Source organism: Danio aesculapii, chromosome 12, assembly GCF_903798145.1.
Source record: "Danio aesculapii chromosome 12, fDanAes4.1, whole genome shotgun sequence".
NCBI classification, from domain to species: Eukaryota; Metazoa; Chordata; class Actinopteri; order Cypriniformes; family Danionidae; genus Danio; species Danio aesculapii.
In genome coordinates, this window is record NC_079446.1 from 36,127,579 (window position 1) to 36,147,033 (window position 19,455).

General features: G+C 36.7%; 1 protein-coding gene across 1 annotated transcript in view; it reads right to left on the reverse strand.

Moving 5' to 3' along the window:
* Window positions 1-19,455, reverse strand: part of bahcc1b (BAH domain and coiled-coil containing 1b) — a 152,476-nt gene that overhangs the window by 66,682 nt on the left and 66,339 nt on the right. Inside the window, exon 3 of the mRNA XM_056470163.1 lies at window positions 9,019-9,195. Coding sequence (XP_056326138.1) covers window positions 9,019-9,195 — 177 coding nt within the window. The remainder of the gene's footprint in view (window positions 1-9,018; window positions 9,196-19,455) is intronic.

Genomic DNA, 19,455 nt, shown 5'->3' on the forward strand with positions numbered 1-19,455 from the left:
GAATCTATGCCACAAAGGATTAAGACAGTTCTGAAGGCAAAAGGGGGTCCAGCCTAGTACTAGTAAGGTGTACCTAATAAAGTGGCCGGTTATGGTATATTGCGATATGAATATAATTTCATCAGATGATTTGAAACGCTCTATTTGGAATGAAATCATTCAATTTAGAGTGATTAGGATAATTTTGTAATGAAGTATAAATAAGATAAATAAATAAGATAAAAGTGAAACAAACAGTGCATTATGGTTTTCTGGAGAGTCAAACATTAGTCATATATTCAGATACATTCATTCATCCATTCATCCATCCATCCATCCATCCATTCATTCATTTTCCTTCAGTTTAGTCCCTTATTTATCAGAGGTCATTCCAGCATATGTTTTTATGCAGCAGAAGCCCTTCCAGCTGCAGCCCAGTACTTGGAAACACCCATACACTCATTCACTACTGCCAATTTAGTTTATTCAATTCACCTATAGCCTTTGGACTGTGGGGGAAACCAGAGCATCTGGTGGAAACCCACGCGAACAGAAGGAGAACAAGAAAACTCCTCACAGAAATGCCAACTGGTTCACCCGGGACTCGAACCAGCGACTTTCTTGCTGTGAGGCAACAGTGCTAACCACTATGTCACTATGCTGCACATATTCAGGTACAGTAACTGAAGAATTAAATGTAATGTAAGATGTAAAGTAACACTGTCCAGTCTTCATTGCTGATCAACTATAATCCCGACTCAATACTGCAGATCTGTGATGTGACTATTGCGAATGCACACATTGCGATATCGATGCTGGAACGATTTATTGTGGAGCCCTATTTCAATGCCATCAAAACTGCTATGAGAAACAATTAGATGAATATTTACTATAGTATTTTTTTTAAATAATTACAATCACACTTTATGATAGCTGACACTACCCGCTTCTTAATTTATGATATATGAAAAACTGTTAAGCCGTTACTCATTTGAATTGAGAAAATATTCGTTTATAACCACTATATAGTCCTATCACCCTTTAAAGTGAATTTTAGATAAAATCATGGTGTACACAACAGTCTCTGGATTTACTGCATCACAAATACAAATATTTTAACAATTTATAAAAAATTTATCCCTTTCTGGTCATCTGATTATAGGCATGGTTATATATATATTGCGATCATGATTTTCGAAAGTAATACATGACTTTGTGAATCACTTTTGTTTATTATTACCAATTGATGAGTCTCCCTATACAGTTTTTATATGGCGATTGGACATGGAAGCCACTTCGCATGGCGTCACACTTAACAAGCAGACTATATAGATCTGTCTATAGATACAATAGTTTGAATTACTCTCTTTTCGTTGCATATGGCATTGACGTTACAGTACAAAACATTTCTTTCTGCATTATGCTGATTATTGGTTATAAGCATTCATTTCATGTTTCATAGAACAGAAATGAGGCTCTCATGAGTGCGTGTATAAATCACATCCTTTTGATTTTACCAGTAAATTTGCTAAAGTCCTTTAGCTAAAATTCAGTCATCACACTTTAAAACAAAGAGTGATGGTAAAAGTGAATAAATTCGGTGCAAAATTTTAAATCAGAAATGTTTTATATAAAAACATAAATATGCAGCCAAAATAAATAGTAAAGAGGTAATGAGAGATGATGAGCTATTGATAATCAATAGTAACAGAAGGTGTTAGAAGCTCAAAAGCAACAAATAATGGACTAAAGGAACGTTTTAAAAGGGACGGAGGTGAAAATCATAGAGGGGCGAACAAAAAAGGCCTTAATGTAGAGGAAGAGTGGCTCAGCACATCAAGGAGAAAGAACTCAGGTATTGAATGAGTGAGAGATAAAAGAAAGATGGACAATGAGACGGGGAGAAAGAGAGTATGTGTATGAAAAAGAGAAAGAGAGAGAGCGTCTCGGGTGGCAGATCTGTGTGTTGGCTGAGCGCCCGACACTGGAGTTTGGCCAGCTGGCAGCTTGCCGATTGGGGCTTCCTGGATTCAGTCCTTAAAAACAATCATTTGGACAGAGTGTATGAGAGCGTGTGTGTGTGTATGTGTGTGTGTGAGGGGGGGAGAACATATATTTGAGCGGGTGTACATGAGCTACTGTAACCAATTATTTTCCTCTTACACTCTCATTTATTATGAAATATACAAACTGTCTCCATGTCTTTTCCCAGGCTAAACACACACACACACACACACACACACACACACACACACACACAGTCACTGCATGCAACGTGCCAAGCCAAGCCTGGCTTCCTCCACCAGCTGGGACTTCAAAGGTGATCCCCTCTCTGTTGCTTTGAGCCAATTCCCTCGCTCTCCTTTTCTCTCGCTCACACACAAACCTTACGCACACTCAAAGTATAAACTCTTAGAGCTTTTGCTGTTCTGACTTCACTTCTACCTGCTCCAGGCGTTTTACATTAACACCCAGCGAAGCACTCAGCTGTGCGGTTAATGCCTCACACAACACTTGTTTAGAGGATTTAGAGGGCACAAATGTGTGTGCGTTTGTGTGAGTGTGTGTGTGAAAGGAGGATAGAATAAACACTAGCATCCTCTGGTCAGGCACAATCACAACCTGATGTTCCTCAGAGGGTTCACACAGATGGGATAAACAGGTGTCTGGGTTGCTTTTAACTTGATATGAAGTGTAAGCAGAGAGAGATTCACTTTAGCTTTAAAGGAAAATGCTAATCAAAAAATAAACACAAAAAGTAGCTCTATTAAAATTTTAATAACAAGTATGCTAGTCTCATTGCACAGGTTACTTATCACATGTTTTACATAATGAGTACGAGTTGTTACCTTCAGTGAAAAGGTTTAGAGTTCCTTGCTGTAGATTAAACAGATATAAAAACTTTTTTTATCCGGTGAGCGTTAAGCTATTAAATAGTGGTGGTTTAGACTGGGAGTATCTCTGTTTTTATTTACTTATATGTACTGCATATATGGAAGTGGGTATGCTACTTTTTGGGGAAGGGGGTATAGATTTATTTATTTATATACTTATCTGGTTTGTTGTATGTTTGTATTTTTTTTTTGTATGTGATGACTGTAGCTGAGGGCAAGAGCTCAAGACAAATTTCCCCACTGGGACAATAAAGTTTTACTTTACCTTATTGCCACATTGTTACAAATCTGTTTGATTTGTCTTTTTCTGTCTATTTTCTTGCTGTTTGTTTAAAATACTTATTTAAAATGAGCTGAAACAACATAATTCCTGAGTTTTTTGTAGGAACAACTTCATTGTTTTATGTTAACAAGTTAACTTAATTCCTTCATGTTGCCCCAACACAAATTGATTGTGTGGAACCCAGCATTTTTTACAGTAGAAGGGTCAAGTTAAAAAAGACACCCAATAAAGGGAAATGAAATGACACACAAGCTACTGCATATAATATGTACAGTTGAAGTGAGAATTATTAGTCCCCCTTTACATTTTCTTTTTTCTATTTTAAATATTTCCCAAATGATCTTTAACAGAGCGAGGACATTTTTACAGTATTTAGCATAATATTCTTTCTTCTGGAGAAAGTCTTATTTGTTTTATTTCAGCTAAAATTAAAGCAGTTTTAATTTTAAAATAAACCATTTTAAGTCAAAATTATTAGCCCCTTTAAGCTATATTTTCCCGATAGTCTACAGAACAAACCATTATTTTACAGTGATTTGCCTAATTACTCTAACCTGCCTAGTTAACCTAATTAACCTAGTTAAGCCTTTAAATTGCCCTTTAAGCTGTATAGAAGTGCCTTGAAAAATATCTAGTAAAATATTATTTACTGCCATCATGGCAAAGATAAAATAAATCAGTTATTAGAAATGAGCAATTCAAACTCTTATGTTTAGAAATGTGTTGAAAAAAACGTATCTCCGTTAAACAGAAATTGGGGAAATAAATACACAGAGGGGCTAATAAATCCGACTTCAACTGTTAATAAATCCAAACTTCAAGTCATTGTTGACTGAAAATGAATACAACTTTCATCTTTGAAAGTTCATGAAAGACAGGTTTGCACATGAGACTTGATCTTTTAACTAACTTTTCCATTTTCACAAATCCAGTTTGATTCGTGAACATATTCATACCGGGAAACTGGATAACATGATTCAATCAAAAGATCCAAATCTAAAAAGCTGTTTTGTGAAACCTGATATGACTCTCAAATTCAACTCACTAACTCAATGATTCAATCACGAAACTTAAAAAAACTGGCATGATCTAATTGTTCATGGGTTAAAGATGAGTGGACCTATCACAATAAGGACATTTTGCTGTGTGATATATTGTCACAGAAATTGTTGCGATAAGCAATAAATTTTGAGATCATTTTATGCCACTGATTATATAATGATTATTCATTCATTTTCTTTTTGGCTTAGTCCCATTATTCATCATGTGTCACCACAGCAGAATGAACCACCTATAATTATTATATAACAGCAAAATAATGCAAATAGCCATAAACACTTTAAAATACCAATCATTCTTAAGGCTATTTAGATACTATAATTTGACGTTAAAAAGGTAAATGCCCTGTTATATATACTATTAAACGTCCTGTTAAATAAATGCACAATTATAAACTTTGACACCAGTGAGGTATATGCCATTGTAAAATGGCTTTGTGAATTTGTATTATTGAATATATTGCAATGGCAAAAATGATTGAGGTATTCTCCAAGTATTGCACGATAAGTAAATATATAGATTTTTGTGACAGGCCTAAAGATGAGACGTCCCATTCTGATGTCTGCATGAAATTACACTTAAAACATTATGTTATGTACACAGTAAGCAAATTAAATGCAGTTTTAAATAGCTTTAATGAAAATCAAATGTTAAATTATGAAATTATGTTCCAGTATTCCACAGAAAATAAACCAAAATGTAAAACTTCATTACACGTACATTGTTTTGATGCATTTTATTGCATTTGAGACACATTTATACATTGGCTGTTTAGTTTTTTTTTTTAACTAAAATATCATAACATTTAAAGCAACTAAAAAATAAAGAACCTAGACAGAACAAGCACAGGCCCTGAATATTGAATGTTTTTAATATTTAGTCTTACACGCATATGCATTGCAATACATAAAGAAATATTTGTAAATGACTTCAATTTAAGGGTAAGCAAACAAATATTAATGGAGTGGGTGTAGAGTGTTGATCAATACAAGTATTTGGGTACTGTTTTAGAACATAAATTGTGCTTTTCTGTTAATACTAATATTTTGTGTAAGAAGGGTCAGCAAAGATTGTACTGCCTACAGAAATTAAGATCATTTATTGTTGATAAATTCCTCATGTGCATGTTTTACAGTTCAAACATTCAGTCACTTTTCCTTTTTCTTGCTTTGTTGGTTTTCTAATTCTTTAAGTGTGAAAAATAGGAGTTGTTTGGAGAAAAATAACAGGGAGAAAACAGATGAGTATGGCTCAGTTATACCATAGACAAGTATTGAGTAAAGCTCAGAGTATTCTATCAGATGATCCCCATCCTATTCACCATGAGTTTTATCTTCCTCTTTTGGTTTTCGTTACAGGACTCCTATTAGTAAAACAAATCGGTTCAAACTTTTATTCATCCCTCAGCTTTAAAGTTTAATTTAAGAGTAGATTTGTATGTGTTTTTGTGTATTATGTGTGACATGCTTGTATGCTGCAACCATATTGCCTTCAGGAAATTAATAAAGACTGATTGACTGATTTTAATTGATCATATTTTATAGCACATGCTCATTTTGGAGCTTGATCTTAGTGTCAGTTGCATAGAAAAGAGCAGCGTTATCTGGTATCTAATAAACAACTCTCAACGGGAGAAAAAAGAAAACATGTTTTGAATAATTTGAGCGTAACTGCTTGAGTCCAGTCCATATCTTATGTTTTCTGTTTGTAAAACACACATACCTTTTGCTGATCTGTCTGCCTTAAGGCAGTTGGGCGTTCAGTTATCTGGTTATCAGTTAGGTTGAGCCAGCATGTCTCATCACTGGCTTATTTCTGTGATATGACTATAAACACACACATTCTCTAAAACACACGCACACCTGACCGGGAGAGATAAAGGAGGCACTGAAAAGTGGTGCCCGACCACAAACTGTTCATAGCCAAAAGAGGAGCCAAGGGGCCAAAAAGCAGAGAAGACACACACACACACACATACACACACACTGACAGGGTCCGGAAGCCAGCACCTCCCTGTGGTGATGCTTCTAACCATCGGCATCTCTCAGTTAAAACCGCATTCACGTACCCACACAGATGCACACCCCCCTATGTGAGTGTCGGTTGTCTGAGCAGGAAGTAGACCGTTGCTGTTAGGTTTAACCGTAAGGGTCACAAGACCCCTGGGTCTGACTGAGGAAACCCCCATATCAGCCCCCAAAAAACAGTGAACATCTAACAGTCGACCATCCCTACTTCCCTATAAAACCCCATCACAATGATGCTCATTTCCTTGCCCCCTTTTCGTTTTGCTTTTAAGGTAATTTACTAAATTGCCGACAGACATTACAGCAGCATCCTCATAAAGTTAATGAATATTAATTAACAATTTCCAGGACCGCACAGGAGATCCAATCAACGAACGCTTTTCTCTCCTGTCCTCCGCCTTTCACCCCCCTGGCCTAATGGGTCAGGTGGGGCGTCACATCATCGGTAGCTGGACCGTCTCCAGGGGAACGGGGCCGGGGTAATTGCATGGTTCGTTTTGATGACATGCTTTTTATGCAAATGAAGGAGGGAGCGCAGGGATGCGGCTGGGGGGAAACGGAGCCATCCAATCAGCAGCTTTGAGGGGCTAAGCACAATTAAAGACTGATTCGGATAATGAGCTCTTATCATCACGATGGGGCCGTTTGCATCATTATAGACACATTCTGTTATTAATATTATTGTTATTAGTTCTATTATTATTATTTTTATGGTGATAATCAGAAGCATCATCATTACAGCTAGGATGATTATTATTGTAGAGTTATTGATGGTTTATATAAAGCTCCGTGCGCTGCAGAATAAGCGATAGGTCGGCGCTTGATTTTTTTCCCCCTCTCTCTCTCTCTCCCTCTAACTCTCTCGTTCTGTCTCGCACGCGCAGATTTGTTCAGTCATTCAGTTACAGTAGCGCTGGGTGCCAGCAGTAACACCACTGTGTTCGCTGCCAACCACAATTACTGTTCCATTCTGCCAGCTGCCAAGAGCTCCGCAGATACAGAGCAGTTAACCCGCACTGATACACACACACACACACACATACACTTGTACGCGGTTGTACGCGGATCTGTGAAAATACCAATAGCAAGTGCTCAGCTGTGCATGCTATTTAAAAAGAACAAGCATGTGCATGCTAACATAAATAGACACTACACTCACACACACACACTCAAGGCGTAAACATTTATATACAAATCTATAAACATTTAAAAGAACATATTGCACATTATGGGCATTCTATATTCAAATATAAGCACACCGAGTGCACATAGGACACATTTAAACTTGTGTATAGGAATTAGAAATGAAGACACTGGTGAACTAATATAGAACAGCACGCTGGAGGTATACAAGTGAGTGCTTGTTGGTGCATTAGAAAGTATTAGTTTATGAATGATAAACAGAACAATAGAGAGACAGAAATGCAGAATGGTATGACAGATATAACGATAGATAAAAAGGACTAATAGAATGCTTAGAAAGACAGATAGAACAATACCTAGAAAGACAGAAGAATAGATAGAACCATACACTGTAAAACCCAACAGTCAACTTTATCACATGAAATGAGTGTCGTTAACTCAAAATTGACTGAAAGTTAATTCTACACATTTGAAAAGAGTTTTGACCTCAGTGTTGAAGGTAATGAGTTAATTAAATACCTCATTACTTCAACTTAAATAGAGTAAGTTCACAGTACTCATATGGATTAGTTTTTTTACTCAAATGGTTTGTAGTATACGGTTTGAGTTGCCTTAACTTATTGGGTTTTACAGTACTCAGTTGGTTTGAGTTCTCTTCATTTATCAGGTTTTACTTTGCTCAAATTGCTTCGTTTACTCAAATGGATTAAGTTCACAGTACTCATTCATTCATTTGTTCATTTCCTTTTCGGCTTAGTCCCTTTATTAACCTGAGGTCGCCACAGCGGAATGAACCTCCAACTTATCCAGCATATGTTTTACGCAGCGGATGCCCTTCTAGCTGCAACCCATCACGGGGAAACATGCATACACACTCATACACTATAGCCAATTTAGCCTACCCAATTCACCTGTACCGCATGTCTTTGGACTTGAGGGGGAAACCGGAGCACCCGGAGTAAACCCACGCCAACATGGGCAGAACATGCAAACTCCACACGGAAATGCCAACTGATCCAGCTGAGGCTTGAATCAGCGACCTTCTTGCTGTGAGTCAAACGTGCTACCACTGCACCACCCAATGTTGCAATCATTTTCCTCAAATGATTTGAGTTACCTTAACTTATTGGGTTTTACAGTGTAGATAGAATGACTGATAAATGGAACAATAGCCTGAAAGATTGCAGGACATACAGACACGGATTACAGATGGAATAACAGAATAACCATAATGACCAGTAATTCATTTAATAATTAGAATAATAATTACAAATGGCCTTTGATGAAAGTACAATATTGTATCTGCAGGTTTTAAAAATCAAAGGTACATTTTGGTTTCCTTAAAGGTAGAAACTGCAATGGTACAAATTTGCTTCTTTGTCTTAACATACAATTCTGTTCCATAAAAAGCATAACCCTGGTCTGCAGTGCTTGTCAATGTCAAAATAACTAAGATGACCAGGCAAATATAAGTAGGGAGGATTTAATGTTCACATATGAAGAATACAAACTCCAGACAGAATAGATAGGGAGACAGAAAGAATGATAAATAGAAAAACAAAATGACGCACAGCAAAAGAGATAGATAGATAAACCAAAAGAAAAAAAAGACAGATAGATGATGATATCTCACCTTCATGTGAGTGGGGGAACCAAATCTGTGAGGGGGCTGTAGAGTGAGGTCCAGAGCGATAGGGTGGAGAAGAAGGGGATGATGGGGGTCCGCTGGGGTGGGACGGAGGAGATCCCAGACTGCTTGCCAGAAACGTCCCCATGAATGAGGCAGACGAGTTTCCTATCAGTCCACTGCCTGGAAAAAATACAATAAAAAAATGGTTAACATCTTCAAAATGACAAAATTAATTGAATTATTAAAAATTACAATATGAACCTCTATTGTTAAAATACAGCCATTCTAAAATACAACAGATGAAGATTTGATAAAGATATCAAATTCTGCCTAAAATAATAGTTTTGATTACGGCTGCATGATATTGGAAAAAATAAACTTGGCAATATTTTATTATTCTTCAATTATATATTGCAATATGAATATAATTTCACCAGCTGACTTGAATATCTCTATTCGGAAAGAGTTTAGCATTTTAAATTGATTGGGATGATTCAGTAGGGAAGTGCATTTGCATAAAATCTAATAACCAATCTACAAGCATATAAAGATAAATAGAACAAAGCAATAAACAGTAAATAAGAAATAAACAGTTGTTGTATTGTTTTCCGAGTCTAACTGTATTCACGTCCAGTAATTGAATAAAAATAAAAATAATTCAATGAGACAATATCTTATGCCTGGATGCTTTAAAAAACCTCAAACAGTCATAGACCTCAAAAACACATGCAAATGATAAACTATTACAAACTCAACATTGCGTATCCTGCAATGTGACTATTGCGAATGATCACATAAGATATTGATGCTGAAACGGTATATATAGTGCAGCCCTCCTTGCAGGCACAAGACGTCAGCATGATGTCTTGGGGACGTTGGATTTTGTTTGGAAATGAAAATCGGGTTGACGTCAGAACTCAACGTCAGGCCGACGTCAATGTCCAACCTAAAATCCAACAAATATCAACGTCTAATCATGTTACACCTTGACGTTGTGTGGATGTTACCACTTTGACATCTGTCAGATGTTGAATTTTGGTCACTTTCCAACAAACTTAAAATAAACCAAATATCAATGTCATTTGACATTGTTATTGGCCGTCAAAATAGCGTTGTCCTTAGACGCTGGCTAGAAATTTTGGTCACCTGACGTCATGACATAAATCTAACCTACGCTGTAAAAAAAAAATCTGTAATTTTATAGTTTATTATAGGGTGCAAAAAAACCCCCGTAAAATAACGGCCGTTAAATTACAGAAATTTCCTTAAAATTAAACTTCTGGTAAATTTCTGTAATTCAACCGCTGTTATTTTACAGTAAATTACTATAATTTAACGGCCGTTAATAATAAACTGTAAAATTACAGATTTTTTTACAGTATAATATTAACGTTTTATGATGTTGTGTGCTTGTTGGGCTAGTTTGGATAATTCCTATATAAATACAGGACAAATGTTAGGCAGCAAAACGTTAATAATGAGAGTACAAGCAATACAGAAAGACAGGAAGTAGGATTAAAAAAAAAGTGTGTAGAAGGTATGCTAAGTATAAGACAGAGTTCCCATAATGAAGTCCCTGTGATCTCTGAGCTGTAACCTCTCTCTCTCACACACACACAATTTTGTGACAAGACCTACAAAGCAGAGTAAGAAACTGGGCTTAATTCACTCTCATTCATGTAATCATTACCACAGGACTCCTAAAGTTACTCCTGTCTGCCTGTCTGTCTGTCCTGACCCAAAATAACACTAAACGCAAATAAAACACTGCACCAAACCACAGTAAGTACAGAAAAAAACAATAGATGTTTCAAATCAACTCAATGTCCAAATATAAAAGCATGGTCCTGAAGAAAAACCATGTTAAAAACCACTGACCCACATCACCCAAACACACAGGGAGAGGGTGATGGAATGATAATGAGGAAGCCCAGGATCGAAGCGCATCAAAGAGCTGCAACTTTATTCATCCCTGAAGGAAAATGAGAAAGACTTTATACATGCAAGCCAACAAGGGTTAAATCAAATCCATTACACATGCACGGAACACACAAAGCACGCGGACGGTCATTACGTTTCCACACACATCGTCTGTCTTTTGTTTTCCTCAACACTGAAGGAAACAAAGCAAATTTGCAACGCTCCAATAAGCTTGATTAACCTATATGCTACAGAGGCACGGCTTTAATAAACTTACGCCATAATACAATTTAAAGATAAGGCAGCTCACCGGAGACGATTCGCCGTTTGTGCGATGCAGTACATACACAGCCATCAAATCGCTCTATTAAACAATTTGCGCTTAAGACGTAAGACTGTACAACAGATTAACAACAACTGAATTCAGTGCAGATGAACACATTGTGTTGTTAGTTTCATCGCATACCGCTGTGGTTTCCTGTGTGTCTCCCCTGACAAAGCCCCTGCCCTCGTGTCCTCTAAAACAACCAACACCACCAATTAAAAAGCGAGGTGAAGGCGAGCGCGGTTTCATTTCCTAAACTGATAAAAGTTAATTAACGTGGGTGAGAGGGATGAGGTTAAGGAAGACGTTTATGGGTGTGAAATTACTAAATGAGTGCTCTCACAAGATAAACAGGGCACCAGGCCACAGCTCGAGCCCCGGGCTGAAAAAAACAAAACAAGTCGAGACCGCTGGAAAAGACCAACGGAATTACAGGTCTGGAAAGACGCTAGGCCGCTGGAGCCGGGGTGGATGCTGGGATCACAGCCGTCAAGACACTTTGTCTCCTCACACCCACTCACTCGCTTCAGGATGAAAGTAGGCTTTCTGTGCTGGTCTAGGAACAGTTTCCTGCTACATGAAACTGTATAATCGAAGTTGCAGAATTGCCCACATACATTACAGCCGTCTTCTCCTCCCAAATGTCCTTACCACTTTCTATGGGCTTCACTACTGAAATGAAAGGCCTGTGTTCTGCAAGAGTGCAAAAGTCACTGGTGTTCACCAATGCATTATGGGTGTGGTCTCCTAAATTCTAGGAAGGAAAAAAATCCCTTTTAAATACTGTTGTTGAAGCTTTTCCTGTTAGTTGAGGTAAGAGCCAGACCATAATACAGACTTTTAGAGAATTTTTTTGTCATACAATAGTTTATGCAAATATTCTTAAAATTGGCATTATTATTTATTTAAGATAAATTACATAATTAAACAGTTAATTTAATTCATACTTCAATTCATATACAATTTAATTATATATAACACTTAGGTTAGGGGCATCACGGTGGAGCAGTGGGTAGCACGATCACCTCACAGCTAAAAAGTCCAAAGACATGTGGTATATGTGAATTAAATAAACTAAATTGGCCGGAGTGTATGTGTGTGAATGTAAGAGTGTATGGGTGTTTCCCAGTGTTGAGTTGTGGCTGAAAGGGCATCTGCTGGGTAAAACATATGCTGAATAAGTTGGCGGTTCATTCCGCTGTGGCGATCCCTGATAAATAAAGGGACTAAGCTGAAAAGAAAATGAATGAATGAATAAATAACACTTAGTTTACAGTTTTGTGGGGGGTGATAGGGGCATTGGGGGTGTGGTCGCTGGTTCCAGTCTTGGCTGGGTCAGTAGTTGGCGTTTCTGTGTGGAGTTTGCATGTTGGCGTGGGTTTCCTCCGGGTGCTCCGGTTTCCCCCACAAGTCCAAAAACATGTGGTATAGTTGAATTGGGTAGGCTAAATTGTCCATAGTGTATGTGTGTAAATGAGTGTGTATGGATGTTTCCCAGTGATGGGTTGCAGCTGGAAGGGCATCCGCTGCGTAAAAAAATATGCTGGATAAGTTGGCGGTTCATTCCACTGTGGCGACCCCAGATTAATAAAGGGACTAAACCGAAGAGAAAATGAATGAATGAATAAATGAATGACAGTACTAAATAACTGAACCTCTGACTCTGGCTGCTACACGCAGAAAAGAGAGAGTGCTGCCATCGTCACTACATTGGGAATGTTTAAAGAATTCTGATGTTGACGTGACATCCTAGCCAGCCAAAATCTATGGATGTTACATAACATCAACGTAATTTTATCAAAACAACATTGTTATTGCTGTCAGACGACATTCTGTGAAAATCCTGTGAAAAATCCTTTTAAATGAGTTTTTTTACGAGAATTAAACGACAACTATCAGTCCTGTCAGATGTGGCACGCACTCTCATTCCCATACAGCAGAGAGTGGCTGTGTGGAACTCCACCGTGTGTGATTCAGAGAGCAGAAATTTGTAAACGTGTGACCATGTAGAGACAGAAATGACATGCCATTGTGTAAATAAAATATTATATACAGCTATTTAGCTTGTTTATTAAAAGAAGTTGTGATCTGGCGCTATATAGAAAATAAAATGAACTTGACTTCCACCCTAATTTAATGATAGGGGAAACACTAGTTTTATAGTAAATTTAATGATCTCAGCATATTTAGAGTAGCAAAATCAAAAACTAAATAATTTAGAGAAGCAAAATATCAGATCTGTGATTAACATAGTCAAAATTTATGAAATCGGAGGAAAAAAAAGAGAAACCTGGTCCAGATTAAAGACCATACATTAACCTAAATACTCCTGCATTATTTAACTATGCCAGTTGCCATGGCCACAGACAGCAAACTGACACTGACAGTCTAATGGACAGTAAAGTCAAAAGTGGAAAGCACTTCTGAAACTCACAGCAACATCAAAAGTTCTGTTCACACAAGATCATCCTGGAGCAAAACAAAATAGTGTTTACAAGGCTCAAAGATAAGATTATGAAAGCTTCGGAGGAAGAACTAAGCACTGGATTTTCATCAAAGAGCGTGTTCGCACTTGTAGTTTGGTTCACTTGGTTTGTTAGTACTAGATCAAAACAAAAACTAATGCATTTAGTCCTGGTTCACTTAGCATTCACACTATAATTTAAGGTCAAACCTGAAGATTCACAGCAAAATTGGCTTTTATGGCACATTTTGTAATAGATCCAAAACAATGTTGTGTGCTTACTGAGCTTCATGTATGAGTGTACGTGTGATGTTCTGTCGAGAACTAATGAAGAAATACTTCTGGCTCATATGCACATAGATCTATAAAAAAACAATGCCCATGTTGAACTGTAAAGTGCTATAGCTCCAACACTTACAGAAATAAAAAGGATACACTGACTGTCCAAAAAAAGTCAACACCTGATATAACTAAGCAAGTGATAATTGCAGCATGGATGATTATGTTTCAGCTTGTAACAAGTTGTTTAAAACCCAGAGAGTAACTTCTCATTCTTAAACTACCATGTCAGCATCACATCCTGTGGTCACGGAAGATGTTAATCTGTATCAGAAAGGTCAAATTATTAGCATGCATCAAGCAAAGAAAACATTTAAGGAGATTGCTGAACCTACTAAATCTGGGTTTAGAACTGTCCAAAGCATTACTAAAATCTGGAAGGATAGGGGGAAATCATTATCTTTAAAGAAAAAAATCTTGAATAATCACGATTGGCAGTCACTCTGGTGAAAACAAATGGTAAACAGTAGAACTCTCTGTTGTAGCTATGATCAATAGTGAACATACAGTATGAGCATTTCCATGTGAAAACCACTTATCAGTGAGGCTACTCATAAAAAAAGATTGGACTCTGGAGCAATGGAAGAAGGTCATGTGGTCTGAGGAATCCAGGTTTACCCTGTTCCAGAGTGACGGCACATCAGGCTAAAAAAAATTTAAATGAAGGGATATACCCATCATGCCAAGCGCATACCATACAAGCCTATGGGGCAGTCCTGTGATCTTGGGATGCTGCAGTTTGTCAGGTCAAAGTTCATTATTATATGGCCAAAGAATAAGGTCAGAGAATATACCAAATGGCCAGGTTATTCCATTAATGGATTTTTTATTTCCTGATAAATTGAGCACCATAGAGTCCAGACCTTAACCCTATTGAGAATGTTTGATACTGTATGTGCTGTTTAAGCAGTGGTCCAACTCTCCAATCACTTATACACGTTAAGATCTTGTATCAGACAGCAGATCTTGTATCAGACGGGAGTAATGTTGTGACACTGCAGAAGCATTCTGAAACAATGCCACAGCAAATATGAGGCCTAATCAAAATTAAAGTTTTCCAACTAAAAGTTAGAGTGACTTTTTTTAACAGTGTATATACCCAAGATATACATATTGTTACTTATAAACTACAAACAGAGATGGGAAGTAATGAAGTACAAATTCTTTGTTACTGTACTTAAGTAGATTTTTCTGGTCTCTTTACTCCACTATTTATTTTTCTGACAACTTTTACTTTTACTCTTTACATTTTTACACAGATATCTGTACTTTCTACTCCTTACATTTTTAAATCGGGCTCGTTACATAGAGTCGTTTTAAACATGATTATCTGTACTTCTACTTGAGTAAAGGATGTGTGTACTTTTGCCATCTCTGACTACAAAAGACTACCTTGTTAAAAGTTACATTTGACAAAATATTTTGTACCTTTATTTCAGAGAGTGAATGATTAGATCCTAGACCATTCACTGCTTATCATTGTCGCATCATGTCCAGTTTTTGGCTTCGTTTAGATATCATTGTTTGTTTTGAATTTATTTTTGTTCATATTTCAGTAGAGCCAAACAAGAATTCATTTTGAAATGGATTGAGACCCATCTTATTAGGCTCTCGGCCTGCTTGTTTATTAAAACAGCCCAAATTTTGTCCAAAATATGCAGCAAAACTGACTAGACTTTCCCCCGAAAGTCAAGTCTGGATTGCACGACCCCCACTGCACCAAACAACACAGAAAGCCCTCGCTCCTTCCACCAACTTCCCTTTAATAAAACGTTTCCTCTTGTTTGCTTTGCTTTATTGACTTTTTTCTCTCTTTTTTCCCCTCCGTCTCGAGCATGCCGTGGGCCGAGCGTCAGCTGCAAAGGCTGAAATTATTGCCTGCGCTCATCCTACTAACTTCCCCCTCCTTCCAGCACCTCTAATAAACCATACTGCAGAAACGAAACGCTGCTGATACGTGAACAGAGGGATTGGAGGAAAGGAAAGGATGGCGGGAGGTCTAAAAAAGAAGCATAGCTGCCAAGTGGCGCGTGTGTGTGGCAGGCAGCATGCTGAACCTGGGGAAGCCCGGTCGGGGTGGAAAAACAGCGGCAGAGTCATTATGGTGGGAATACAGTGAGCTATAAAGGATGATGCTGTCTTGTCAGGCAGATCCCCAAAGGGAATGTGTGTTTATTTACGTCTGTGGTGCGAAACGCGGCTGAACGAGAGAGAGTGACTCTTGTGCGAGCGCTTAAGGAAATCGGGTCATGTGCATACTAATCGCCTGATTCCAGGCTCAGAGCGACATTAATCCAATTAAGGAATTAAAAGGAAGAATCCTGAAGAGTGGGAGTCCCGAGTGTGTCTGCCACACACAAACACACACACACGCTCATGTAACTGCCAGTTGCACAAGTGCATGTTCAGCCTTGTCATCAAATGAGAGTCCCTCAGTGCTGCCCTTCAGAGGAACAAGCCAGACAGACAGAGAGAGAGAGAGAAGAGAGACGGAGAGCGTGATGTGGGGAAAAAAAAAGTCAAGTCAGAGGTTTGGATTATGTGTTACTTGTTTAAGTCGGAGATCCAAATGAAGTGCAATCCATCAGCACACACAACAGCACGGGGTTCTAATGGGTCTGTGTGTGTACATTACAGCAGCTGTCTCTCCCTCTCTTTCTGTGGGTCTCGCTCTCTTCACAGGAGGATGTTTATGTCTGCTGGTGCTGAGCACTCAGTTCAGCGGAGAGACAGAGATAACACAAGTGCTGCTCCAGTGCAACAGTGAAGAAGAAAATGAAGAAGAAAGAGGAACAGGAACAGACAATGCTGTAAAATATTGTCTTATATTGTTGTCGTTAAAAAAATAAATACATACAGTTGAAGTCAGAAATATTAGCCCTTCTTTGATTTTGTTATTCTTTTTTAAAAATTTTCCAAATGATGTTTAACAGAGCAAGGAAATTTTAACAGTATGTCCGATAATATTTATTCTTCTGGAGAAAGTCTTATTTGTTTTATTTCGGCAAGAATAAAAGCAGTTTTTAATTATTTAAACACCATTTTAAGGTCAAAATTATTAGCCCCTTTAAGGTATATATTTTTCAATAGTCTACAGAACAAATCATTTTTATACAATAACTTGCCTAATTACCCTAACCTGCCTAGTTAACCTAATTAACCTAGTTAAGCCTTTAAATGTCACTTTAAGCTGTATAGAAGTGTCTTGAAAATTATCTAGTCAAATATTATTTACTGTCATCATGACAAAGATAAAAGAAATCAGTTATTAAAAATGAGTTATTAAAACTATCATGTTTAGAAATGTGTTGAAAAAATCTTCTCTCGAATAAACAGAAACTGGGGATAAAAAACAGGGGGGCTAATAATTCAGGGGGGCTAATAATTCACACTTCAAATATATATAATAAAGCTAATCTAAAGTATTATTGAAATGGAATAATTTGTTATAATTTATACTTTGAATATTAATCTTTATGCTTTATTACTTGTAAAAGTAATCTGAAGGTTCAGTGAAACCTTTTAAATAGAGTATTCAAGTATAAACTTATTTTTCATACATTTCAACTACTTTCTGAGTTTTTTGATGTTTCAATGCATTTATATTATTAAATAGTAATATTAGGATATATAAATATCTTTAGCTTTGGTCAAGATATGTACAATTAAATAAAATGAAATAAAATTTAATTAAGTTAAATAAAATAAAATAAAATAAATCTTCAACTTTGGTCAAGATATGTAAAATAAAATAAAATTAAAATAAGTTAAACAAACTAAATAAAAAATGTTAAAATAACATAAAATCAAATTAAATTTGATTAAATTTAATTAAATTAGATAAAACACTTTAAAATAATACCTGATAGAGCAGTGCAAATGGTACAAAAGTATTGCACTAAATAAAGATCATTTTAACAATGAAAGATCTCTCTTTAGTGTACAAGCAACCTCCACAAAATCACAAATACAAGTCCAACAATACACATCACATACAGAGAGACATTTTAACTCCTTCAGTGAGTCCTGGAGTATGTCATAGATGGCAGAGCTCATAGAGGAGGGCCATCACAGACTTAATATTAAAGATTTTGTCAGGGGACTGTGTGTGTGAATGTGTGCGTGTGTGAAGCAGGGGAGTGTGAGACTGTTTACACAGCTGGGTTCCACGCTCTCAAACAGCCCCACATCTCACTGTCCCCCAAAACATGTGCCACTCCAGAAACCCCAATATTTTCTCTCTGCACAGTCATAATAAATAGGCTCAGGGAGGGAGGGAGTTTGGGCAGGGTCTGTAGAAACAGCGCACTTCTCTCATTGCCTGTTTGTTTTGCGTCTCTATGCCATGACTCAGTCAGTTTGGGACCGTGTCGTACATGAGGATATTTTTGAAGCCGTTTTGGTGTTGGCCTGATTGCTTGTGCGACTGACATGGGAGTATTTAGGGTAATCCACGTGTAAAAGTAGCATTAGTCATTAATCATTTCTGTAGCTAAACACAGAAATGGCAGGGACAGGAAGGATTTAAACGAACATGAAGCTGAATGTAGAAACGTCGCTGCCGCTGGAGGCCTGTCCCCTAGGTTGAGCTCTAAAATTACATTGGACTTGGAGACTGCTGGAAGAAATAGTTATTTGATAGTTTTGCTTGATGATGAACAAAGAGAAATTTAAGTCGTTCAGTGATAATCTTCCCCTCCACTGAGCTGTTAACTCTTGCGACCAGATCATGGAGTCAGTAAGTTTAATTCAAGAACCAGATCAATCCAGCTGATTCAACTGGAACAAATGATTCATTCAAAACATCAGTTCTCTTATGAACTTTCCAAAAAATGCTACGGCAGAGGTCAAGGTTTCAAGCACTGAAATCTTACATTTCAGTCGGTTTGTCCTATTTTGTTATCTCAATAAAGAAATTACTAATTAATAAAACAAAATAAGGATCATTTAAAAAATCTGAAGAGGGCTTTAGAGAGATTTTAACTAAAAATCACAACACAATATCTGTGAAACTCTTTTTTATTGACTAAAAACTCATATTTCAGTCACACATGATTTCTTACACATGATTTTTGGTCATTTACACACATTTACAACACATTCACATAGCCCAAAGAGGTGTTACTGTGTAAAATAAAACAAAATAAAATACATTTTATTAAAAATGTAATTAAATTAAAAACAAAAAAATAAATAAAAAATAATGAAATTAAATAAAGGTTAAAATAATTAAAAATTAAATAAAAATAAAAACATAAAATAAAAATTAAGGTAAATTAAATTAATTTAAACTAAATATATTAAATGAAATAAAATAAAATTTAAATTTAAAAATAAAATAAATTAAATTATAAATATATTAAATTAAAAATAAAAATAAATAAAAATTTAT